General features: G+C 49.5%; 2 protein-coding genes across 2 annotated transcripts in view; one reads left to right on the top strand and one right to left on the bottom strand.

Annotated features, from left to right (window-relative positions):
- Positions 1-12,623, top strand: part of LOC147107987 (occludin) — a 35,632-nt gene extending 23,009 nt beyond the window's left edge. Inside the window, exons 4-8 of the mRNA XM_086004362.1 lie at positions 2,006-2,151; positions 3,863-4,057; positions 5,080-5,251; positions 6,252-6,293; positions 7,520-12,623. Of these exons, the coding sequence (XP_085860488.1) occupies positions 2,006-2,151; positions 3,863-4,057; positions 5,080-5,251; positions 6,252-6,293; positions 7,520-7,621 (657 nt within the window). The 3' untranslated portion in view covers positions 7,622-12,623. The remainder of the gene's footprint in view (positions 1-2,005; positions 2,152-3,862; positions 4,058-5,079; positions 5,252-6,251; positions 6,294-7,519) is intronic.
- Positions 12,624-16,942: 4,319 nt separating this feature from the next.
- Positions 16,943-25,828, bottom strand: part of tm6sf2b (transmembrane 6 superfamily member 2b) — a 37,247-nt gene continuing 28,361 nt past the window's right edge. Inside the window, exons 7-10 of the mRNA XM_086004361.1 lie at positions 23,801-23,902; positions 21,656-21,748; positions 19,476-19,595; positions 16,943-17,235 (exon numbers count right to left, since the gene is read on the bottom strand). Of these exons, the coding sequence (XP_085860487.1) occupies positions 17,026-17,235; positions 19,476-19,595; positions 21,656-21,748; positions 23,801-23,902 (525 nt within the window). The 3' untranslated portion in view covers positions 16,943-17,025. The remainder of the gene's footprint in view (positions 17,236-19,475; positions 19,596-21,655; positions 21,749-23,800; positions 23,903-25,828) is intronic.

Genomic DNA, 25,828 nt, shown 5'->3' with positions numbered 1-25,828 from the left:
GATCTGATGTTCTATAGTTTGGCAGGAATCCAATTTGGCTTTTACTCAAGACATTGTGCTCCTCAAGGAAGTTTATAAGTCTTTTGTTTATGATACTACAGAATACCTTCCCCAGGTTACTGTTTACACAGATGCCTCGATAGTTATTTGGGTCGACTTTGTCCCCACTTTTGTATATGGGCGTTATGAGTCCTTTGTTCCAGGTATCAGGGAAGTAACCGACACTCAGAACCAAGTTGAAGAGTTTTAGGATAGCCAGTTTCATTTTATCGTCTGTGTGTTTAATCATCTCGCTTAGTATGCCGTCTGCCCCGCAAGCTTTTCCTGGTTGCAGGTCCTTGAGTTTTTCAAAAAGTTCTTTTTCTGTTATTATGGAGTCTAGCGGGTTTTGGTTATATTTTATGGCCATTTCGAGCTTTTCCAGTTTTTTGCATATTTGGTGTTGCTCTGGCCTTAGTGTGTTTTTCTGGTATAATTTTTCAAAGTGGTTTTCCCATGTGTCTCCATTTTGAATGGCCAATTCGTCGTGTTGTTTTTTGTGTAATGTATTCCAGTTGTCCCAGAAACAATTGGAATCAATGAATTCCTCAATGGAGCTGAGTGTATTCTTAATATATTGCTCTTTTTTGGTTCTGAGTGTGTTTCTGTATTGTGTTAGTGTCTGACAATAAGTAAGGTGTAATTCCTCGTTTTCTGGATGTCTGTGTTTTTATCCCACCCAGTCTAATCCCACTCTCCCCCTCACTCCCCGCACCCTTTAATATCCCACCCAGTCTAATCCCACTCTCCCCCTCACTCCCCACACCCTTTAATATACCACCCAGTCTAATGCCACTCTCCCCCTCACTCCCCGTACCCTTTAATATACCACCCAGTCTAATGCCACTCTCCCCCTCACTCCCCACACCCTTTAATATCCCACTGTCTAATCCCACTCTCCCGCTCACTCCCCGTACCCTTTAATATCCCACCCAGTCTAATCCCACTCTCCTGCTCACCCCCCGCACCCTTTACTATCCCACCCAGTCTAATCCCACTCTCCCCCTCACTCCCCGTACCCTTTAATATCCCACCCAGTCTAATCCCACTCTCCCCCTCACTCCCCGCACCCTTTAATATCCCACCCAGTCTAATCCCATTCTCCCCTCACTCCCCGTACCCTTTAATATCCCACCCAGTCTAATCCCACTCTCCCCCTCATTTCCCGCACCCTTTAATATCCCACTCTCCCCCTCACTCCCCGTACCCTTTAATAGCCCACCCAGTCTAATCCCACTCTCCCCCTCATTTCCCGCACCCTTTAATATCCCACCCAGTCTAATCCCACTCTCCCCCTCACTCCCCGTACCCTTTAATAGCCCACCCAGTCTAATCCCACTCTCCCCCCTCACTCCCCACACCCTTTAATATCCCACCCAGTCTAATCGCGCTCTCCCCCTCACTCCCCGTACCCTTTAATAGCCCACCCAGTCTAATCCCGCTCTCCCCTCACTCCCCGCACCCTTTAATATCCCACCCAGTCTAATCCCACTCTCCCCCTCACTCCCCACACCCTTTAATATCCCACCCAGTCTAATCCAACTCTCCCACTGACTCCCTGTACCCTTTAATATCCCACCCAGTCTAATCCCACTCTCCCCTCACTCCCTGTATCCTTTAATATCCCACCCAGTCTAATCCCACTCTCCCCTCACTCCCAGTACCCTTTAATATCCCACCCAGTCTAATCCCACACTCCCCTCACTCCCCGCACCCTTTAATATCCCACCCAGTCTAATCCCACTCTCCCCCTCACTCCCCGTACCCTTTTAATATCCCACCCAGTCTAATCCCACTCACTCCCCGCTCCCCAGCCCCAGCCGATCTGCAGTTGTTCACAATAATCCTCACAATTCACCCTGATCAAAACACTGCAGGACAATTCTGAAGGGGCCATTATGTGAAAACAATTGGAGGTAAGTCTTCAAGCTCGTCACTCACCCCTCGCACCTCTCTGCTCTTTCAGGTGAAGACTGTTCCGAGAGGAGATAACGATGAAATGGAAACAGTTCAGTACTTCGATAAACCAGCCAATGGCGCCGCTAGAATGAACTCCATTGAGTTTAACTCACTCCCAACTGCCTACAATTTGGAGAGTCACGTTGACAATCAGTAAGTGGCAAGGGAGACCAAATGACACAATTAATAATCTTACAGCACAGAAAAGAGGTCATTCGGTCCATCGGCTCTTTGAACGAGCTCTCCAATTATTCCCACTCCTCTGCAAATGTCTCCCCTTCCAGTATTTCTCCAATTCCCTTTTGAAAGTCACCATTGAATCTGCTTCCACCGCCCTTTCAGGCAGCGCATTCCAGATCACAACAACTCGCTGCGTAAAAACATTCTCCTCATCTCCCCTCTGGTTCTTTTACCAATTAATAAATCGAGCGGCAGGACTGTGAGGGGAGGACCTTGGATAATTTGTTATATGGGCGGGAATTTAAACCTAACCCCACCCGGCAGGAAACTGATGGGATTGGATTGGCCACGCGTTTTATACCCGCCCAATTTTACTCTCCTACAGAAACAGTTTCTCCTTATTTACTCTATCAAAAGCCCCTCATGATTTTGAACATCTCTATCAAATCTTCCCTTAACCTTCTCTGCTGTAAGAAGAACAACCCCAGCTTCTCCAGTCTCTCCACATAACTGAAGTCCCTCATCCCTGGAACCATTCTAGTAAATCTCCTCTGCACCCTCTCCAAGGCCTGGACATCCTTCCGAAAGTGCGGGGCCCAGAATTGGACACAATACTCCAGCTGGGGCCTAACCAGTGATTTATAAAAGTTTAGCATAACATCTTTGCTTTTGTATTCAATGCCTCTATTTATGAAGCCCAGGATCCCGTAAGCTTTTTTAACCACTTTCTCAACCTGCCCTGCCACCTTCAGTGATTTGTGCACATATACCCCCAGGTCTCTCTGTTCATGCACCCCCTTTAGGATTGTACCCTTTAGTTTATTTTGCCTCTCCTCATTCTTCCTACCAAAATGTATCACTTCACACTTCTCTGCATTAAATTTCATCTGCCACGTGTCCGCCCATTTCACCAGTCTGTCTCTGTCCTCCTGAAGTCTGTTGCTATCTTTCTCATTGTTTACTACCTATCCGAGTTTCGTGTCATCTGCAAACCTTGGAATTATGCCCTGTACCCCCAAGTTTAGGTCATTAATAAATATCAAAAAGAGCAGTGGTCCCACCACCGACTCCTGGGGGGGCGGCCTGAGAGATTAACCAGATGCAGTTACAACCCGTTGACGTAATGGCATTACGTTAGAAGGACGTAATAAAAAACACAAACGCTGGGGGCGCCTTGCGGACATTTGACCCAGTCTCAGTGAGGTTAGCTTAAGCAGTCAAGACGACTCTCTTGTGACCTCCTGAAGGAATCCTTGGTATGTGAGTCTATTGGTACCTCTGTCTCATACACACTGGATGTGAGGGGTTGTGTTTTTTATCCCAGTAACTTGGTTTAATAAAGAGGATTAACCAGATTTCTGCAGTGTTTCCTAGTCCTCAAAGTTGTACTAGAGGTAAAAGAATGTATGACAATCCTATAATACCTCTGCATAAAGGCAATAGGGATATATGACAATATCCTAGATAAACCTAACCTGTAGGACCTGTCCCCCAACAAGGAGGCCACATATTCAGGAGAGGAGAGGAAAAATCTAGCAAGGAAGGGTCTTGGTGCTGAGATTCTCTCCGTAGAGTCTGTAAGGGGGTATTACAGTACAGGCCCAGTCAGGTTCTTTATCCTGGGAAATATTGCCTGTGTTTATGAAGATCACGTGACTGTTCTTTGTGTGGGCTCGGTTCCCAGGTACCTTCCCGCATTGTCCCCCTCGCGGAACTTCGACTCTACCCCGTCTGAAGACACAACAAAGAGGCCGCCAGCCAATCGGAGGAAGAGGAGGAGGAGACGTGGCAGGTCCGAGGTGGAGGAATCTCAATATGAGACCGACTACACGACGGGAGCGGAATCCTGCGATGACATGGATGATGAGGAATGGGACAGGTGGGCAGCACATCAGACTCTGGGGCCCAGATAGTCTCTGTGTTTCGTTTAGGCCTCATCTCGTACCCATATAGCAGGCTCTTAACCATATGGTAGGCCTCATCCCTATCCACAGAGTTAACTCTTAACCATGTAACAGGCCTTGATGCTTGCACAGCCGTGGCTCAGTGGGCAGCTCGCTCTCTCTCTCTCTCGCCTCTGAGCCGGAAGGTTGTGGGTTCGAGCCCCACTCCAGAGACTTGAGCACCAAGGCTGCTGACACTCGCAGTGCTGAGGGAGTGCTGCACTGTCGGAGGTGCCGTCTTTCGGATGAGACGTTAAACCGAGGCCCCGCCTGCCCTCTCGGGTAGATGTGAAAGATCCCATGGCCACTATTTCAAAGAAGAGCAGGGGAGTTCCCCCAATATTTATCCCTTAACCAACATCACTAAAAGAGATTATCTGGTCATTATTGCATTGTGTTTGTGGAATCTTGCTGTGTGTAAATTAGCTGTTGCGTTTCCTACATTACAATAGTGACTACACTTCAATTGAATTGATACTTAATTGGCTATAAAGTGACGTCATAAGGTCGTGAACGTTCTTCCTACAGCAAGTATTGTCCCTTATGTGTAGGAGGCTTTTACCCAAATAGTAGGCCTCATCTCTTTCCATGTAGAGGGCTCTTACCCATATAAGTAGCATCATTTACCCATCCAGGGTAGAGCTGCCAATGCTGGTTGGATGTATTCCTGGAGGTTTGACCTCCTGCCTCCCAATTTCGAATAGTGGCCGTGGGATCTTTTACGTCCACCTGAGAGCAGATGGGGCCTCCGAAAGACGGCACCTCCGACAGTGCAGCACTCCACTGGGACATCCTGGGGTCACGAAAGCCGCTATTTAAATGCAAGTTCTTAATGCTCAGCCTTGCCCCCTCCTTGTGTAGCCTTTGTCTTGTGCGTGTAAATGGTGGCGGGAGATAGCGAGGGTCGGAAGCACGTGAACGGGTCATGTTCTAACCCCGGATTCCCTTTTCCTATCAGCTTGTATCCTCCCATAACCTCTGACCCCATACGGCAGGAGTACAAGCGGGAATTTGATGCGGATCATCGGGACTATAAACAGATTTGTGCTGAAATGGACGAAATCAACAACCAGATTAGCTTCCTGAGCAAACGGCTAGACGTCTTGACTGAGGACAATGCCACCTATCAGGTACGGAGACTCCCCCTTCCCCCTCCCCATATCCGGTGCGGAGGTGATGGATGGGGGCCGGGATAGCCCCAGTGTAAGTGCTGTAGCTCTGGCGTGCCCACCTATGAGCCTCAGCAGTCCAACCCCAATCCCCAAGGAACTCCGACCAATTTGTGCTGGTGTTTCTTTCTCGTTGCTTTGCCCCTGTTTGAATTTTGTGGGGGCTGGAGGTTTGTAAAGGGGCCGATCTTGGTGCTGTTGTCTCGTCGGGGGGTAAATCCGAAATCAGAACACAGAGATCTGTCCGTATCAGCACCTGAGATATATGTGGATTAATGGGGACTTTCTCCCCATATCCCTCAACCCCACCTTCTCACCATATAAGTGTTTCCTACATTACAACAACGACCACAGTTCAAAAGTACTTCATTGGCTTTGGGACGTCCTGAGGTGGTGAAAGGCGCTATAGAAATACAAGTTGTTTCTTTTTTCCTGTTAGGTTGCGAGCGGGGTTGTGGCTCCCCCGGTAAGACTGGTGGAATTGGGTTATGTATAGTCAGCAGGAGGGGCATCGGAAGAGACAACAGCATGCTCGGGATGTGGGCGTCGCTGGCAAGGCCGGCATTTATTGCCCATCCCTAGTTGCCCTCAGAAGGTGGTGGTGGGCCCTCTTCTTGAACCGCTGCACTTGTAATGCTGAAGGTGCTACTGTTAGATATGACTGAGCGTCTCGCTGGCTCACTTCAGCGGGCAGTTAAGAGTCAACCACGGTGGTGTGGGACTGGAGTCACCTATAGGCCCAGCCCGGGTAAGGACGGCAGGTTTCCTTCCCTAAAGGACATCAGTGAACCCGTTGGGTTTTTATGACAATCCGACAGCTTCATGGTCACTTTTACTGTTTTCAAATTCTCAAGCTGCCAGGGTTGGACCACTGGTCCAGTAGCATAATCACTGCACGACCGTACAAGGTTTGATAATAATCCCATTACAGACCTGTTTCAGTGTTTTGCTTTCTTTTCAGGGAGTTGCTGAGGAATACAACAGGTTAAAGGATCTCAAAAAGGTGAGTGTGTCTTTCATAGATCCCGTTCAACTCACTGACTGTTGATTGATCAACCTGCAACAAGAACGTAAGAATTAGGAGCAGGAGTCGACCATTCGGCCCCTCGAGCCTGCTCCGCCATTCAACAAGATCATGGCTGATCATCGACCTCAACTCCACTTTCCCGCCCGATCCCCATATCCCTCGATTCCCCTCGAGTCCAAAAATCTATCGATCTCAGCCTTGAATATACTCAACAATTCGACATCCACAGTGTAGAGGGAGCTTTACTCTGTATCTAACCCGTGCTGTACCTGCCCTGGGAGTGTTTGATGGGGACAGTGTAGAGGGAGCTTTACTCTGTATCTAACCCGTGCTGTACCTGCCCTGGGAGTGTTTGATGGAACAGTGTAGAGGGAGCTTTACTCTGTATCTAACCCGTGCTGTACCTGCCCTGGGAGTGTTTGATGGGACAGTGTAGAGGGAGCTTTACTCTGTATCTAACCCGTGCTGTCCCTGCCCTGGGAGTGTTTGATGGGACAGTGTAGAGGGAGCTTTACTCTGTATCTAACCCGTGCTGTACCTGCCCTGGGAGTGTTTGATGGGACAGTGTAGGGAGAGCTTTACTCTGTATCTAACCCGTGCTGTACCTGCCCTGGGAGTGTTTGATGGGACAGTGTAGAGGGAGCTTTACTCTGTATCTAACCCGTGCTGTACCTGCCCTGGAAGTGTTTGATGGGACAGTGTAGAGGGAGCTTTACTCTGTATCTAACCCGTGCTGTACCTGCCCTGGGAGTGTTTGATGGGACAGTGTAGAGGGAGCTTTACTCTGTATCTAACCCGTGCTGTACCTGCCCTGGGAGTGTCTGATGGGGCAGTGTAGAGGGAGCTTTACTCTGTATCTAACCCGTGCTGTACCTGCCCTGGGAGTGTTTGACGGGACAGTGTAGAGGGAGCTTTACTCTGTATCTAACCCGTGCTGTACCTGCCCTGGGAGTGTCTGATGGGGCAGTGTAGAGGGAGCTTTACTCTGTATCTAACCCATGCTGTACCTGCCCTGGGAGTATTTGATGGGACAGTGAGTGCCAGAAATAGAAAATATTCTCTTCTCCAACCCTGACATCCCTCATCTTTTGATGAGTATTGAGTCTGTGTCACAGAGGAAAGAAAACTGTTAAAAAGGAGAGCAGAGTTTGACGCTGCATGAGCTTTTCCTGATAGTTTGTCGTCTTTTCTGTTGTTTTCAGACCTCGGAGTATCAGAGCAAACGACTGCAGAGCAAGCGATTGAAGAGCAAACTGTCGCATATCAAGCGGATGGTCAGCGAGTATGACCGTCAACGAGAGTAAGATCGAGAGGGTGCACACATCCTTCAGCCCCTTCCCCCCCCCCCCCCCTTCCCCGCCCGCACCCCGCAACATGAAAACTAGGAAACGTCCTGTGGATTTTAGTGAAGATTCCAAACTCCAATCAGAAACTCTACCTGTGGGGCCAAGATCAGGACTGGAATATTACAGGATTCACCATCGCAATCCAGACCACAGTGAGTCTGGACTGACACCGAACTCTGAGCTGGAGCCCCAGCCTGGAAAACACTCCTTTGTGCCGACTCCGTTCCTACATCAGGTTATGGGACAATTTTGCTCTGAATGCACAGGGATGAGGATCTGTAGGTGGCAGTCGATCAGTACACAGGCACTTGATACATGGGTGGGCAAAACATGGGAGGAGTCAATCCATAGCATTCAATGTATGGTATTCAATCCATGGGAGGAGTCAATCCACAGCATTCAGTCCATGTCATTCAATACATGGGAACAATCAAAGGCATTAAGATATCAAATTATTTGAGGTCATTCCCCAGCCTCACACAACGATAAATTGCATTTATATAGCGCAGTAAAATGACCCAAGGTGCTTCATAGAATTTGACACCGAGCCACATAAGGAGATATTGGGGCAGGTGACCAAAAGCTTGGTAGGTTTTAAGGAGAGGGAGGTGGAGAGGCGGAGAGGTTTAGGGAGGGAATTCCAGAGCTTGGGGCCCAGGCAGCTGAAGGCACAGCCACCAATGGTGGAGTAATGAAAATCGGAGATGTACAAAAGGCCAGAATTGGAGGAGCACAGAGCTCTCGGAGGGTTGTGGGGCTGAAGGAGGTTATAGAGATAGGGAGGGGCGAGACCATGGAGGGATTTGAACACAAGGATGTGAATTTTAAAATCGAGGCGTTGCTTAACCAGGAGTCAATGTAGGTCAGCGAGCACAGGGGGCGATGGGTGAACGGGACTTGGTGCGAGTTAGGACACGGGGCAGTGAGCACAGGGGGTGATGGGTGAACGGGACTGGGTGTGAGTTAGGACACGGGGCAGTGAGCAGAGGGGGTGATGGGTGAACGGGACTGGGTGCAAGTTAGGACACGGGGCAGTGAGCACAGGGGGTGATGGGTGAACGGGACTGGGTGTGAGTTAGGACACGGGGCAGTGAGCACAGGGGGTGATGGGTGAACGGGACTGGGTGCGAGTTAGGACACGGGGCAGTGAGCACGGGGTGATGGGTGAACGGGACTGGGTGCGAGTTAGGACACGGGGCAGTGAGCACAGGGGGTGATGGGTGAACGGGACTGGGTGTGAGTTAGGACACGGGGCAGTGAGCACAGGGGGTGATGGGTGAACGGGACTGGGTGTGAGTTAGGACATGGGGCAGTGAGCACAGGGGGTGATGGGTGAACGGGACTGGGTGTGAGTTAGGACACGGGGCAGTGAGCACAGGGGGTGATGGGTGAACGGGACTTGGTGCGAGTTAGGACACAGGCAGCAGAGTTTTGGATGAGCTGAAGTTTACGGAGGGCGGAATGTGGGAGGTCGGCCCGGAGAGTGTTGGAATAGTCGAGTCTGGAGGTAACAAAGGCATGGATGAGGGTTTCAGCAGCAGACGGGCTGAGGCGGGGCGGAGACGGGCGATGTTACGGAGGTGGACGTAGGCGGTCTTGGTGATGGAACGGAAATGGGGTCAGAAGCTCCGCTCGGGTTCAAATAGGACGGGGGGGTTGCGAATGGTCTGGTTCAGCCTCAGACAGTGGCCGGGGAGAGGGATGGAGTCAGATGTGAGGGAACAGAGTTTGTGGCGGGGACCAAAGAGAACGGTTTCGGTCTTCCCAATATTTAATTATTAAATACATGAGTGATCAATACATGGCATTCAATCCATGGGAGGGGCCAGTCCACAATGTTCAATGTATGGTATTCAGTCCATGGGAGGGGCCAATCCACAGTGTTCAATGTATGGTATTCAATCCATGGGAGGGGCCAGTCCACAATGTTCAATGTATGGTATTCAGTCCATGGGAGGGGCCAATCCACAGTGTTCAATGTATGGTATTCAATCCATGGGAGGGGCCAGTCCACAGTGTTCAATGTATGGTATTCAATCCATGGGAGGGGCCAATCCACAGTGTTCAATGTATGGTATTCAATCCATGGGAGGGGCCAATCCACAATGTTCAATGTATGGTATTCAATCCATGGGAGGGGCCAATCCACAGTGTTCAATGTATGGTATTCAATCCATGGGAGGGGCCAGTCCACAATGTTCAATGTATGGTATTCAATCCATGGGAGGGGCCAATCCACAGTGTTCAATGTATGGTATTCAATCCATGGGAGGGGCCAATCCCCAGTGTTCAATGTATGGTATTCAATCCATGGGAGGGGCCAATCCACAGTGTTCAATGTATGGTATTCAATCCATGGGAGGGGCCAATCCCCAGTGTTCAATGTATGGTATTCAATCCATGGGAGGGGTCAATCCACAGTGTTCAATGTATGGTATTCAATCCATGGGAGGGGCCAGTCCACAATGTTCAATGTATGGTATTCAATCCATGGGAGGGGCCAATCCCCAGTGTTCAATGTATGGTATTCAGTCCATGGGAGGGGCCAGTCCACAATGTTCAATGTATGGTATTCAATCCATGGGAGGGGCCAATCCCCAGTGTTCAATGTATGGTATTCAGTCCATGGGAGGGGCCAGTCCACAATGTTCAATGTATGGTATTCAATCCATGGGAGGGGCCAATCCCCAGTGTTCAATGTATGGTATTCAGTCCATGGGAGGGGCCAGTCCACAATGTTCAATGTATGGTATTCAATCCATGGGAGGGGCCAATCCCCAGTGTTCAATGTATGGTATTCAATCCATGGGAGGGGCCAGTCCACAATGTTCAATGTATGGTATTCAATCCATGGGAGGGGCCAATCCCCAGTGTTCAATGTATGGTATTCAATCCATGGGAGGGGCCAGTCCACAATGTTCAATGTATGGTATTCAATCCATGGGAGGGGCCAATCCCCAGTGTTCAATGTATGGTATTCAGTCCATGGGAGGGGCCAGTCCACAATGTTCAATGTATGGTATTCAATCCATGGGAGGGGCCAATCCCCAGTGTTCAATGTATGGTATTCAGTCCATGGGAGGGGCCAGTCCACAGTGTTCAATGTATGGTATTCAATCCATGGGAGGAGTCAATCCACAATGTTCAATGTATGGTATTCAGTCCATGGGAGGAGTCAATCCCCAGTGTTCAATGTATGGTATTCAGTCCATGGGAGGGGCCAATCCCCAGTGTTCAATGTATAGGGGAGTTGGTAGTTGGGTGATCATTACACAGGTGAAACATCTTAGACTGTGGAGAGGACAGCTGTTGGCCAGTCCAGGAGGACGATCATTTTCTGTGTTAGAAGCTGCTCCCCTGACTCTTTGCAATCGGAGCAGCTTCAACAACCTCTTTACCAAGCCTTTATGGTACTGCCAGTGATCCGGGGTTTTATTTTGAATATTTCTTATTGTGTTTCTAGTTTTGCTCTTTGATTATTCGAGCTGTGATCAGCATTGAAATCTGTAATTGTAGAAATAATTACAAGTTTAATTGATTAAGGGAATAGTGTCGATGCAGAATGGGCCCTTAACCCCGCCAAGTGTTTATACTCGCTGATTTATCTTGTGTGAATTCTGTGGGCCTGGAGGTTTGGAAAGGGCACTTCTTATGTTACCTTATTGGTAGATGAATCCTAAATCAGAACACCACGATCTCTTAGTATCAGCAACTTGACATATACATACGGGAATTAATGGGGGACAGGGATTTAAACTATACGCGTGGTCCCTAAAGTTCCAAGATCTTGGGCCGGAGTTTGTGGTCAGCGGTGAATGAACCGTTCACTCGCACCTGCCTACAGACTGTCAATGGGGTTTTACATTGGAACTTGCTGTAAATTAGAAAGCCATTTCGGCGCAGCGCCCTCTCCAGGGCTCTGGGATTTGTGTGCACAGGGCAAGCAACCGTGTGTCTCCTTAACCAATCAGATTGAAGAATCGTTAATAAGCAGTGCAGAGTCTGAACCATGAAGTATCAGTTAAAATATTTAACTCCGTGCCAAATCAGGTACAGAAAGCGAAGAGAAGGAAAGATTGGATTAAGAGAGAAAAAAAGAGACAGAAAGAAAAGGTTAAAAAAGTTATTTACTTTTAAAATTCTTTTAAAGCTCCAACTATAATTAAAATTAAAACTCCACACTTGTAAAAGTTAATTTTCAGTGCCAGAGAGGTTGTTTGGCAATAATTAAGACTCATCACCAATGTTCCTGTGAAGCTGTGCAGCCGCGCAGCCACGTAACGGTCTGGAGGTCCCGCGCAGGCCGCTCGCCGGCTTTTAAATGGAAATAAATGCGCAATAATTTGGATGGAGCACGCAGCCCGTTAAAGGGGCCGCGCAGCCAAAAGAAAATTAGCGGGAACGTTGCTTATTGCCCCGTTAAAAATTTACTTAACACTTGAATCGAGAAGCTCCAACTTTTTCCGGCGTGTTTAGCGGGTATCTGGTGGGTGCCGCCACTTCACGCCCTCCACGTGTTTGAATGGCGAGTCTCTCAGCGAGATACGGCAGCAGGGCATCTGGGTGACAGCAGCTTTCTGGTCTCCGTGTTTAACTGCGCGTGTGCGGTCGCTGGGAGTTGCCGCCCGATTTATACTTTAGTAACGGTGAGCGCCGAGAGCCTCGCCGTTACTTCTACCGCAAAGCCCGGCCCAATTAGCGGAGATGTTAAAGCATTTTAACGCTCGGTTTCTAATATTGCTCCAGTGTAATTTCAGGGCTCCGACACCTTTCTGAGGAGGCCAGATGGTTTATTGTAATGCTTTGACTAACCGATTACACATTATTTGTGCAGCAATCACTCTCAATTGTTGTAAAGTTAAACTTTAATCTGCTTCTGCTTATTATGAAATCATTTTTTTAAAGAAACTTTTGTATTTTTGAATGAATTGTATCTTAAATATATTTAATATTAAGCTAACGAGCAGTGACTGACTTACTGTGTTGAAGAGCTCAGCCATTATCCTTCAGTCGACCCCAGCAAGTTTATCCGCTCATTAGCTGAGTCACATCATAGAATGACACAGCACAGGAGGCCATTCGGCCCATTGTGCCTGTGCCGGCTCTTTGAAAGAGCTCTCCAATTAGTCCCACTCCCCCTGCTCTTTCCCCACAGACCTGCAAATGTTTCCTTTTCAAGTATTTATCCAATTCTCTTTTGAAAGTTATTATTGAATCTGCTTCCACCGCCCTTTCAGGCAGCGCATTCCAGATCACAACAACTCGCTGCGTAAAAAATTCTCATCTCCCCTCTGGTTCTTTTACCAATTACCTTAAATCTGTGTCCTCTGGTTACCGACCCTCCTGCCACTGGAAACCCTTCGTAAGTTTGAACACCTCTATCAAATCTCCCCTTAGCCTTCTCTGCTCTAAGGAGAACAATCCCAGCTTCTCCAGTCTCTTCACACAACTGAAGTCCCTCATCCCTGGAACCATTCTAGTAAATCTCCTCTGCACCCTCTCCAAGGCCTTGACATCCTTCCTAAAGTGCGGTGCCCAGAATTGGACACAATACTCCAGCTGAGGCCCAGCCAGTGATTTATAAAGGATTAGCATGAAATGAGTTTGAGGCAGATTGATCTAGTTCCTAGTTGGGACCAACGGGCCCGTGTGTTCTTCTAACGAGAGGTACAGTTCTGTGTGGATATGGGACAACAGAATTCCCCTTCTGTGCTGTCTGCAATCCAATGGACAACAAGCGTCGGTCAGCACTGAGACTCTTGGCGTCTGTCGATCGCTCAGCACAAGTGGACGAGGCACGGGTCAGTACGGAGGGAGGGCTGCGACTCGCGGCTACATGACACGAGCATCTTAACCCGTTCAAATTGATAAAACTGACGAGCATTGAGTACTTTGTAAAATAAAACGTCACCAAACCTCAATCCCATCGCCCAGAGCAGGGAGAGGCCCAAAATTAATATAAAACAGATCTTTTAAAAAAAACACAACCAATTTTTTCAATCTTGTGCATACAGCAGAGGACAAAAAGAGCAAGCTTAGCCATTCAACAGTCGCAACCCAGACAAGCTCGAGGGGGTGACCGGCACAGCATGGAGAGGCTTGGCGAGTCAGGGAGATGGTGATTCTAATGAGAAATCTCGCTCTCCGACAGCTGCGGCCTCTCGCCATAAGGCTGCCAACTCGGGATAGGCATATTCCTGGAGTGTTCACCACATGCAATGTTCTCGCGCAGCCGGCTCACCGGCTTTTAAATGGGAAAAAGGGATCGCGCAGACAAAAAAAAATTAAAGGGAGCACTGGTCACATGACCTCCTACCCTCCAACTGCCCCGCCCCCCACCCTCCCGCCATTGGTCGCCCGGCACGTCCATCCCTGTGGCGCCCGCAGCCAATCGGAAAATGAACAGACTCTTGATTACCTGATTGCCCGATACAAGACTCCCAAAACAAGCGCTCTACTCGGAGCTCCGACACGACAAGAGAGCCCCAGGTGGGCAGAGGAAACGCTTCAAGGACACCCTCAAAGCCTCCTTGAAAAAGTGCAACATCCCCACCGACACCTGGGAATCCCTGGCCCAAGACCGCACAAAGTGGAGGAGAAGCATCCGGGAAGGCGCCGAACACCTCGAGTCTCTTCGCCGGGAGCAAGCGGAAGCCAAGCGCAGGCAGTGCAAGGAGCGCACGTCAACCCAAGCACCCCACCCACCCACCCCTTCAACCACCGTCTGCCCCACCCTGTGACAGAGACTGTAGGTCCCGCATTGGACTCATCAGTCACCTGAGAACTCATTTTTAATGTGGAAGCAAGTCATCCTCGGTTCCAAGGGACTGTCTAAGAGAGAGAGGATGATTCTTGACACTTAGTCAGTCTTTTTCCCCCAATCTTTGATAGTTTTATAACTAATAAACAGAGAAGCGTTCAAAGAAAAAGGGAAAAATGCACAATTGTTTCTAATGCCTCTAGGATTTTTCTCCCCGGTGTTGCTCGCGGCAGTGGCCTGGAGATTAGTCTTTCATTCCTGGAGACTCCAGGGCAGTCCTGGAGGGTTGGCGACCCCCGTCTCGCTGGGGTACGGCTTCCACAGGCGTTGTGACAATCTCAAATTCCTCGCCCAAGAGTCCAGTCTTTGTGTGTGAGCTCAAACAGTGACCGATCGCAGGTGGAGGCCCCTCGCCTGCCTTATTCTGACATCCGCTGTTTGCAATTTCCACGAGGTGTTACTGCTCAGTGATCAAGAGTAGGAACCCTGAATGACTTTTTTTCCTCCCTTCCCTGTCCCTAACTCAGGAACACTGAGCCCATTGTGGCATCCCAAACGCTCAGCTGTCCGTGATGGGCCAACGCGGTCCCACCTGACCACAAAACAATGACACGTTTTAAGTACCAGGAATTCAATGCATTGAACTGTAACAGGATCCCATGGGCTCTCCAGCAGCAGCCCAAAGAAACAGTGATTGAAACCTTGGGGTTGTGTCCATCCCTTATCCCAGTACAGCCTTAACAAATATGGCTCGCGAGGGTACAGGCTGGTTGGGAACAGGAGGAGGCCATTCAGCCCCTCGAGCCTGCTCCACCATTCAATTCGATGGCGGCTGATCTGTATCTTAAAGACTTGCATTTCTATAGCGCCTTTCACGACCACCGGACGTCTCAAAGCGCTTCACAGTCAATGAAGTACTTTTGCAGTGTGGTCACTGTTGTAATGTGGGAAACGCAGCAGCCAATTTGCGCACAGCAAGCTCCCACAAACAACAATGTGATAATGACAAGATGATCTGTTTTTATGTTGATTGAGGGATAAATATTGGCCCCAGGACACCGGGGAGAACTCCCCTGCTCTTCTTCGAAATAGTGGCCGTGGGATCTTTTACGTTCACCCGAGAGAGCAGACGGGGCCTCGGTTTAACGTCGCATCTGAAAGATGAAAAACTCCATCTGGCCGTCTTGGTTCCGTAGCCTTTAATACCCTTACCCAACAACAACCATCAATCTCAGTTTTGAAATTTGCAATTGACCCCCGGCCTCAGCAGCTTTTTGGGGGAGAGAGTTCCAGATTCCCACCACCCTTTGTGTGAAGAAGTGCTTCCTGACATCACCCCTGAATACAGTTGTCAAGCCCCCCAGCGTTGGTCTGGAGTCTCCAGGAATGACAGGTTATTCTCCCAGATCCTGCAGCGAGCAACTTAGGAGAAAAGTCACTGGGACGTTGGAAAAATGGTGTGTTTTTTAAAAGTTCTTTGAACACATTTATTTATTAGTTATAAAAAATATTGGAGCTGGGAAACAAAGGCTGTTTGACCAGGTGGGGCGGTGCAGTTGGAGGACTTTGGATGATGCCTCCGGGAATACGTGTAACCAGAGTTGATAGCACGGCCCCTGAATGGCCAATCTCTAGTTTTAAGGTCTCCCCCCATCCCTTCGAATGCACAGCCAACTCCTTCAGGAATCCCGTCTTTAGAATGTACAGGGGTTTAATGAAGTACAAGTGACATGTCTATAGTGACTTTAACACAGCAAGTTGTCCCAAGGTGCTTCACAAAAGTGAGGGGGGAGGTTGGAGGGTGAGGTTGGGGGTGGAGTTGGGGGTTGGAGTTGGGGTTGGGGGTGGAGTTGGGGGGGTTGGAGTTGGAGTTGGGGTTTGAGGGTGGAGTTTTGGGTTGGGGGTGGGGGTCGGGGGTGGGGGTTGGGGTTGGGTGGAGAAAGGAGACCCTTGGATAAATTTCACCTTTGGTGGGAGTATAAAATAGGTGGTAGCAGATTGGCTTCCCATTATACATCAATAAAGACCAGAAAAGATAATTGGATGGGGTGTCTAAAGAAAGAATTTGATTTATATAGCGCCTTTCATGACGGTTGGACGTCCCAAAGTGCTTCACAGCCAATGAAGAACTTTTCTGGAGTGTAGTCACTGTTGTAATGTAGGAAACAAGGCAGCCAATTTGTGCACAGCAAGCTCCCACAAACAGCAATGACCAGATAATCTGTTTTTAGTGATGTTGGTTGAGGGATAAATATTGGCCCCAGGACACCGGGGAGAACTCCCCTGCTCTTCTTCAAAATAGTGGCTGTGGGATCTTTTACGTCCACCTGAGAGAGCGGACGGGGCCTCGGTTTAATGTCTCACCCGAAAGACGGCACCTCCGACAGTGCGGCACTCCCTCAGTACTGCACTGGGAGGGTCAGTCTAGCTTTTGTGCTCAAGTCCCTGGAGTGGGGCTCGAACCCACAATCTTCTGACTGAGAGGCGAGTGTGCTACCCACTGAGCCACAGCTGACACCTCATTTTAACATCATTTTAATCATTTTAACAGCACCAACAGTCCCAGCTCCCCCTCAGCCTTTGCTCCACTTGTCCCGTGCTCTTAATTTACTTTCTTCTCCATCTCCTCGTTATTTCTGGGCTCGCCTTTCCGAAAGAAGTGAGAGTATTTGGCGCAGCGAAACGCCAGGAGCTGAGCGCCAACAGCAAAGAGGATGTTGGCACAGAGGAAGGACGACACAGTGTTCTCCGGGACGCGGTACGTGAAGGACGTGCGCGGGTGTAAAGAGCCGCCAATGTGGGAAAACTGTGCCTGGGGGAGGAAGAGTAGAATTAAAAACCTGTTAAAATATTGAATTACTTGAGGTCTTTTCCCAGTCCCACACAACAACGTGCATTTATATAGCGCCTTTAATGTAGTAAAACATCCCAAGGTGCTTCACAGGAGCGATTATCAAACAAAAATTCACCGAGCCACATAAGGAGATATTAGGCCAGGTGACCAAAGCTTGGTCAATGAGGTAGGTTTTAAGGAGCGTCTTAAAGGAGGAGAGAGAGGCGGAGAGGTTTAGGGAGGGAATTCCAGAGCTCGGGGCCCAGGCAGCTGAAGGCACGGCCGCCAATGGTGGAGCGATGGAAATCGGGGATGTGCAAGAGGCCAGATTGGAGGAGCGCAGAGATCTCAGGGGGTTGTAGGGGCTGGAGGAGATTACAGAGATAGGGAGGGGTGAGACCATGGAGGGATTTGAAAACAAGGATGAGGATTTTAAAATCAAAGTGTTGCTGGACCGGGAGCCAATGTAGGTCAGCGAGCACAGGGGGTGATGGGTGAACGGGACTCGGTGCGAGTTAGGACACGGGGCAGCAGAGTTTTGGATGAACTGAAGTTTACGGAGGGTGGAATGTGGGAGGCCGGCCTGGAGTGCGTTGGAATAGTTGAGTCTGGAGGTAATAAAGGCATGGATGAGGGTTTCAGCAGCGGATGAGCTGAGGCAGGGGCGGAGATGGGGCGATGTTATGGAGGTGGAAGTAGGTGGTCTTGGTGATGGAGAGAATGCGGGGTCGGAAGCTCAGCTCGGGGTCAAATAGGACCCCAAGGTTGCCAACAGTCTGGTTCAGCGATTTAAAAGTACAATACACTTTCCCAGCTGCATTAGGACCCCCTTCTCCCCAACCTCGATATCTTTCTTCTGCCTGGATAGATGAACAAATCGAGCCATAAAGATCTCCAGCCAGTGAGAAGGATGATGTCAGCTCCTCCCCTCTTCCCAACCAGGCTCAATGTTCCACTGTGACATCCTGGGGTCACCACAGATAAAGATGGACAAAATCAGTCTGGATAATCCTGCCATAAACGTGGCTTCTGTAAGATGCCCCAATAAACTACCATCCAATGCCTGGTAAATCTCAGGACATGGACAACAGGCAGGTATGGGGCTTGACATTCGGTGAATTAAGGTACCAGGCTGTACTGTCTTCACCGTCTGCACAATCCTTGGTGTCAAGACTAATTGCAAGACTCCAACTGCTTATAATATCTCATTCCACACCATGCTTTCGGAAGGATGTCAAGGCCTTGGAGAGGGTGCGAAGGAGATTTACCAGAATGGTTCCAGGGATGAGGGACTTCAGTTATGTAGAGAGACTGGAGAAGCTGGGATTGTTCTCCTTAGAGCAGAGAAGAGGTGTTCAAAATCATGAGGGGTTTTGATAGAGTAAATAAGGAGAAACTGTTTCCAGTGGCAGGAGGGTCGGTAACCAGAGGACACAGATTGAAGATAATTGGCAAAAGAACCAGAGGGGAGATGAGGAGAATGTTTTTACGCAGCGAGTTGTTGTGATCTGGAACGCGCTGCCTGAAAGGGCGGTGGAAGCAGATTCAACAGTAACTTTCAAAAGAGAATTGGAGAAATACGTCAAAAGGAAAAGCTTGCAGGTCTTTGGGGAAAGAGCAAGGGGGAGTGGGACTAATTGGAGAGCTCTTTCAAAGAGCCGGCACAGGCACGATGGGCCCAATGGCTCTCTTCTGTGTTGTATCATTCAATGATTCAAGGAAGAGCTGGAGATCACCAAGATTTAACAGTCAACACATTTTATTATGAGTCAGTTTTCATTTGGACCAGTCTTCAAAAAAATTCACACTTCCAACTGCCACCTTTGATTATATTACACAGTTGGGACTCGACTCATAAGAACATAAGAACATAAGAAATAGGAGCAGGAGTCGGCCAATCGGCCCCTCGAGCCTGCTCCGCCATTCAATAAGATCATGGCTAATCTGATCCTAACCGCCAATCCACTATCACAGAACCATCTCCTGAATCTAACAGAATTAGACAAACGAAATAGGAGCAGGATCAGGCTACACGGCCCCTGGGCCCGCTCCGCTACCCACAGGGCCATGTCCGATCGAACCTAGACTCATGTCCAAATTCCTGCCCGCTCCCCATAACTCTTTCTACCCACGGGTTGCCTCAGCAGGCAGGACCTGCCGCTGCCCATCATTCCGGTTACAAAGCTTCCCAACGGCATTGACTTTGAAACTCTACTTACCTGGGCTATGGCTCCTGCAAACACCACAGTCAGATCGAGCATCCACACACAGCCGGGCTCAATCAGGCCATAGAGTGCCAGGCCAAAGAAAGGCAGGAGGTAGAACATGTTGACCAGCATCTGAAAGAGAGGAGTCAACATCAACCCATAGTGAAAGGAAACCCAATGGGCAGGAGTCCCAGAGACTCTGACCTGCTCGGTGTGAGTGAGAGTTGTGAATGTGTCCAACTGGTGTAAACATAGAAGATAGGAGTAGGAGTAGGCCATTCGGCCCCTCGAGCCTGCTCCGCCATTCAATGAGATCATGGCTGATCATCCAAATTCAGTACCCTGTCCCTGCCTTCTCCCCATATCCCTTGATCCCTTTAGCCTCAAGAAATATATCCAACTCTTTCTTGAATATATTTAATGAACTGGCCTCCACCGCCCTCTGTGGTAGAGAATTCCACAGGTTCACCACTCTCTGGGTGAAGAAATTCCTCCTCATTTCAGTCCTAAATGGCTTACCCCTTATCCTTAGACTGTGACCCCTGGTTCTGGACTCCCCGGCCATCAGAAACATCCTTCCTGCATCTAGTCTGTCCAGGCCTGACAGAATTTTATAGGTTTTGATGAGATCCCCTCTCAATCTTCTAAACTCCAGTGAGTATAAGCCCAATCGACACAATCTCTCCTCATACGTCATTCCTGCCATCCCAGGTATCAGCCTGGTGAATCTTCGCTGCACTCCCTCCATGGCAAGAACGTCCTTCCTCAGGTAAGGTGACCAAAACTGCACACAATACTCAAGGTGCGGTCTCACCAAGGCCCTGTACAACTGTAGCAAGACATCCTTGTTCCTGTACTCGAACCCTCTTGCTACGAAGGCCAACATACCATTTGCCTTCTTAACCGCCTGCTGCACCTGCATGCTTACCTTCAGCGACTGGTGCACAAGGACACCCAGGTCTCTTTGCACTTCCCCTTCTCCCAATCTATTGCCATTCAAATAATAATCTGCCTTCCTGTTTTGCCACCAAAGTGGATAACCTCACATTTATCCACATTATAGTGCATTTGCCATGTTTCTGCCCAATCACCCAACCTGTCCAAATCGTACTGGCGTTTCCCGACATCCTCCTCACAGCTTACCCTCCCGCCCAGCTTTGTGTCGTCTGCAAATTTGGAGATATTACATCCAATTCCCTCGTCCAGATCATTAATATATATTGTGAACAGCTGGGGTCCTAGGACCGATCCTTGCGGTACCCCACTAGTCACTGCCTGCCACTCGGTAAACGACCCGTTTATTCCAACTCTTTGCTTTCTGTCCGCCAACCAGTTCTCTATCCAAGTCAATACCTTGCCCCCAATACCATGTCCCAAGCATTAGATGGACAGTAAGTGTTACAGGGGAAGAAGCATATATAACAACAACTTGCATTTATATAGCGCCTTTAATGTAGTAAAACATCCCAAGGTGCTTCACAGGAGTGATTATCAAACAAAATTTGACACCGAGCCAAAGGAGGAGATATTAGGACAGGAGAGGTCGGTTTTAAGCAATGTCTTAAAGGAGGAAAGAGAGGCGGAGAGGTTTAAGGAGGGAATTCCAGAGCGTAGGGCCCAGGCAGCTGAAGGCACGGCCGCCAATGGTTGAGTGAAAGAAGTAAGGAATGCACAAGAGTCCAGAATTGGAGGAGCGCAGAGATCTCGGAGGGTTGTAGGGCTGGAGGAGGTTACAGAGATAGGGAGGGGGCGAGGCCCTGGAGGAATATGAACATGAGGGTGTACCGTAGAGTGTACCCGATCATGGACTCTACTCACCCATTCAGTCTCCCTCCACAGCCCATGTACAGGCTACCTTCAATCAACATCAATAAAACTGATTATCTGGTCATTATCACATTGCTGTTTGTGGGATCTTGCTGTGTGTAAGTTGGCTGCCGTGTTTCCTACATTACAACAGTGACTACACTTCAAAAATTACTTCATTGGCTGTAAAGCGCTTTGGGACGTCCGGTGGTCGTGAAAGGCGCTATAGAAATGCAAGTCTTTCGTTCTTTCTATTATGGACTCTACCCATCCATTTAATCTCCTTCCACAGAACTGTGTACACTCTACAATATAATCCAAGCCCACTCCCCTTCATCAGCAACGCCCTGTTCCATTTGGGATTCCGCCAGCGGCCGATCGCTTACCTGGATCTTGGGATACATCACTGGGTCCAACAGGTAGGGCTCCTGATCAGAAATGTAAGTGTCACAGGAATCGAAGGAACACTCGAGGACAACCTAAATCAGACAATCACAGATCACAACCCAATCCTGATTCCACCAAATGTACTGGGGCTAACGCCAACCAAACTCACCGGCCGGGAAACCCACTGGATCGGGTTTTTACGCTGATTTTACACCGATTTTGCACCCTGCCCAATTTTGCTCTCCGTTGACTTCAATGGAAGGTAAAATCCAGCGGAGAGTAAAACCGTCGTCGCAACCGATCCCCTCAGTTTCCCGCGGGCGGGTTAGCTTGAAACTGCCGCCAGTCTGGGATGGTAAATGGGGCGAGTTAACCGCTGAGTGATATAGACCGAGTGGCCCTGCACAATCTCCGGCTTCACAATGTTCTTTTACAGTTAAAATCCACCCCCCGCCCCACATTTACTCCCCTCCTGAAGGTGCCGACTCTTGCTCGAGTGGTCATTCTTCGTATGTCAGCCGAGGCAGTGAGTGCGGCGAGGCTATTCGACTCTGAGGGCTTCGTCTCTTCCCCGAGCGGGAGTCACTGGATGGTGATCGGCAGTGTGACGCTCGAGCTGACCTTCCCCACTAACCCCGAGCACTGAGGCCTAGCCCCGCTGAGCCAACTCATGGCGGAACAGCCAGCGAGTCCGAGCCCTTCTGCACGGTGGGCCTCACTTTGCTTTTCCCAGATGAGTCAATCTCAGAGCCGAGGTAAATATTTTATTGGAGAATAAATCAAACATACAGAGATATACGAGAATGGGGACTCAAAGAACACCACAGTGCACAAAGCTGGTCTAAAAGAAAGAGGTTGTAGCGCCTTCTCACACCGTCAGGACACTTTAATGACCAGTTAATCTGCTTTAGCCGGTGGTGGTGTGGGGAGGAGCGTTGGTCAGGAGAACACCCCTTGTTCTTCTTCCAATAAGATCATGGGATCTTTACCATCCACCTGAGAGAGCAGATGGAGCCTCAGTTTAAAGTTTCATCTGAAAAACGGCACCTCCAACAGTGCAGGGCTCCCTCAGTACTGCCCCTCCATCAGTGCAGCACTCCCTCAGTACTGCCCCTCCGACAGTGCGGCGCTCCCTCAGTACTGCCCCTCCGACAGTGCAGCGCTCCCTCAGTACTGCCCCTCCGACAGTGCGGCGCTCCCTCAGTACTGCCCCTCCGACAGTGCAGCGCTCCCTCAGTACTGCCCCTCCGACAGTGCAGCGCTCCCTCAGTACTGCCCCTCCGACAGTGCAGCGCTCCCTCAGTACTGCCCCTCCGACAGTGCAGCGCTCCCTCAGTACTGCCCCTCTGACAGTGCAGCGCTCCCTCAGTACTGCCCCTCCGACAGTGCAGCGCTCCCTCAGTACTGCCCCTCCGACAGTGCAGCGCTCCCTCAGTACTGCCCCTCCGACAGTACAGCGCTCCCTCAGTACTGCCCCTCCGACAGTGCAGCGCTCCCTCAGTACTGCCCCTCCGACAGTGCAGCGCTCCCTCAGTACTGCCCCTCCGACAGTGCAGCGCTCCCTCAGTACTGCCCCTCCGACAGTGCAGCGCTCCCTCAGTACTGCCCCTCCGACAGTGCAGCGCTCCCTCAGTACTGCCCCTCCGACAGTGCAGCGCTCCCTCAGTACTGCCCCTCCGACAGTGCGGCGCTCCCTCAGTACTGCCCCTCCGACAGTGCAGCACTCCCTCAGTACTCCCCCTCCGACAGTGCGGCGCTCCCTCAGTACTGCCCCTCCGACAGTGCGGCGCTCCCTCAGTACTGCACTGGGAGTATCAGCCTGGGTTTTGTGTTCAAGTCTCTGGAGTGGGTCTTGAACCCACGACCTTCGGACTAGGGGCGAGAGAGAGAGCTGCCCACTGAGCCACGGCTGTCACTGGAGGAGGAAGGACGGTGTGTTCGCCGATTGTTCTGCACAGTTTCTCCACAGGAGCTCAATTGCAGCAGTTAAACCCTCAGCCCCAACACACCCTCATAAATCGAAATGATCAGCATTCTTTGCGGGAGTTTGAAAGGAGGCTGGACTCGGCAGGGGTGAAATAAACAGTGTCCTTCCAGCCGGCCAAACAAAGCTGCTCACGGACCTTTCAATGCCCAATACTTACACAGCCCCTGAAGAGAGTGAAGAGAACAGCAAACATCAGGTAAATCACGAAGCCCATGTCCAGAGGGCGTCGGTACAACCACTGCCTCTGTTCTGCGGCAATCTGAGGCAATGGAGACGAACAGCCAGTTCAATCATAAATATCACACTGTACTAATCAGAATCAATACCAAATTACAACCTGCTAAGCATAATGAGTCAATGGCTACTAAAGCAATAATAATCTAATTAATAAATTGTGATAAATTAAATCACAGCTAACCAATAACTATTGGCAGCTAATAACACACCAGAAATATGCACTAAGTCATCATTACTAATACTCAATAATCTAACCTTAAAATTCTGATTACATACTGCGTAATGCTCCCTCCACACTGTCCCATCAAACACCCCCAGGGCAGGTGTGGCACAGGTTAGATACAGAGTAAAGCTCCCTCCACACTGTCCCATCAAACACTCCCAGGGCAGGTACAGCACGTGTTAGATACAGAGTAAAGCTCGCTCCACACTGTCCCATCAAACACCCCCAGGGCAGGTACAGCACGGGTTAGATACAGAGTAAAGCTCCCTCCACACTGTCCCATCAAACACTCCCAGGGCAGGTACAGCACGGGTTAGATACAGAGTAAAGCTCCCTCCACACTGTCCCATCAAACACTCCCAGGGCAGGTACAGCATGGGTTAGATACAGAGTAAAGCACCCTCTACACTGTCCCATCAAACACTCCCAGGGCAGGTACAGCACGGGTTAGATACAGAGTAAAGCTCCCTCTACACTCTCCCATCAAACACTCCCAGGGCAGGTACAGCACGGGTTAGATACAGAGTAAAGCTCCCTCTATGCTGTCCCATCAAACACTCCCAGGGCAGGTACAGCACAGGGTTAGATACAGAGTAAAGCTCCCTCTACATTGTCCCATCAAACACTCCCAGGGCAGGTACAACACGGGTTAGATACAGAGTAAAGCTCCCTCTACACTGTCCCATCAAACACTCCCAGGGCAGGTACAGCACGGGTTAGATACAGAGTAAAGCTCCCTCTACACTGTCCCATCAAACACTCCCAGGGCAGGTACAGCACAGGGTTAGATACAGAGTAAAGCTCCCTCTACACTGTCCCATCAAACTCTCCCGGGGCAGGTACAGCACAGGTTAGATACAGAGTAAAACTCCCTCTACACTGTCCCATCAAACACTCCCAGGGCAGGTACAGCACAGGTTAGATACAGAGTAAAGCTCCCTCTGCACTGTAATGATCAGTAACCTGTCATTCTGGAATGGTACACTAGGTGGTGCTGTATGTATATAAGAGTGGGCTACCCACGATGCACTAGGCTACCCACAAGGCAGCAGTCAAGATGGAGGCCTCTACAGATACTGTACCTAGTCCACATGTGCTCAATAAAGTATCTAGCAAAAGCTAGCTGTTCTTAATAAAAACGACTAGTTATTAATGAACATAACATGGTACCAGGATTGGTAAGATCTGCTGAATATTGTGCAACGCGACATGGAGAATTTGAAGCCACCAGAGCGTTTGAAACTCACAGGAAATGTCAACTACAATTGGCAGACTTTTAAACAACAATTCGAACTCTACATTGCTGCCATCGGGCACGGTACGAAGCCAGACGCAAGGAAGATAGCGTTGCTGCTCACGGTTGCAGGCCCACAAGCGATAGAGGTATTTAATACATTTGTATTTAATCCAGAGGAGAACAGAGAAAAATTAGACGATGTGCTAAAGAAGTTTGATACACATTGTTCTCCCAAAAAGAATGAGACCTATGAAAGATACGTGTTCTGTTCAAGGACACAGCAGCAAAATGAGACTTTTGATAGCTTTGTGACTGATCTGAAACTGAAAGCACAGACATGTAATTTCTCTGAGCTGAAAGCATCCATGATTCGTGACCAGATTGTGTTTGGTATTCATGATAAAAAGGTCAGGGAACGTCTGTTGAGAGAAACCGAACTAACATTGGAAAATGCTGTGACAATATGCCAAGCCAGCGAGCTAGCTCAA

This window comes from Somniosus microcephalus, chromosome 13 (assembly GCF_052327205.1).
Source record: "Somniosus microcephalus isolate GS21.2 chromosome 13, FLI_Smic_1.0, whole genome shotgun sequence".
NCBI lineage: Eukaryota > Metazoa > Chordata > Chondrichthyes > Squaliformes > Somniosidae > Somniosus > Somniosus microcephalus.
Note: the sequence above shows the minus strand (reverse complement) of the source record. Positions and strands in the feature narration are given on the sequence as shown.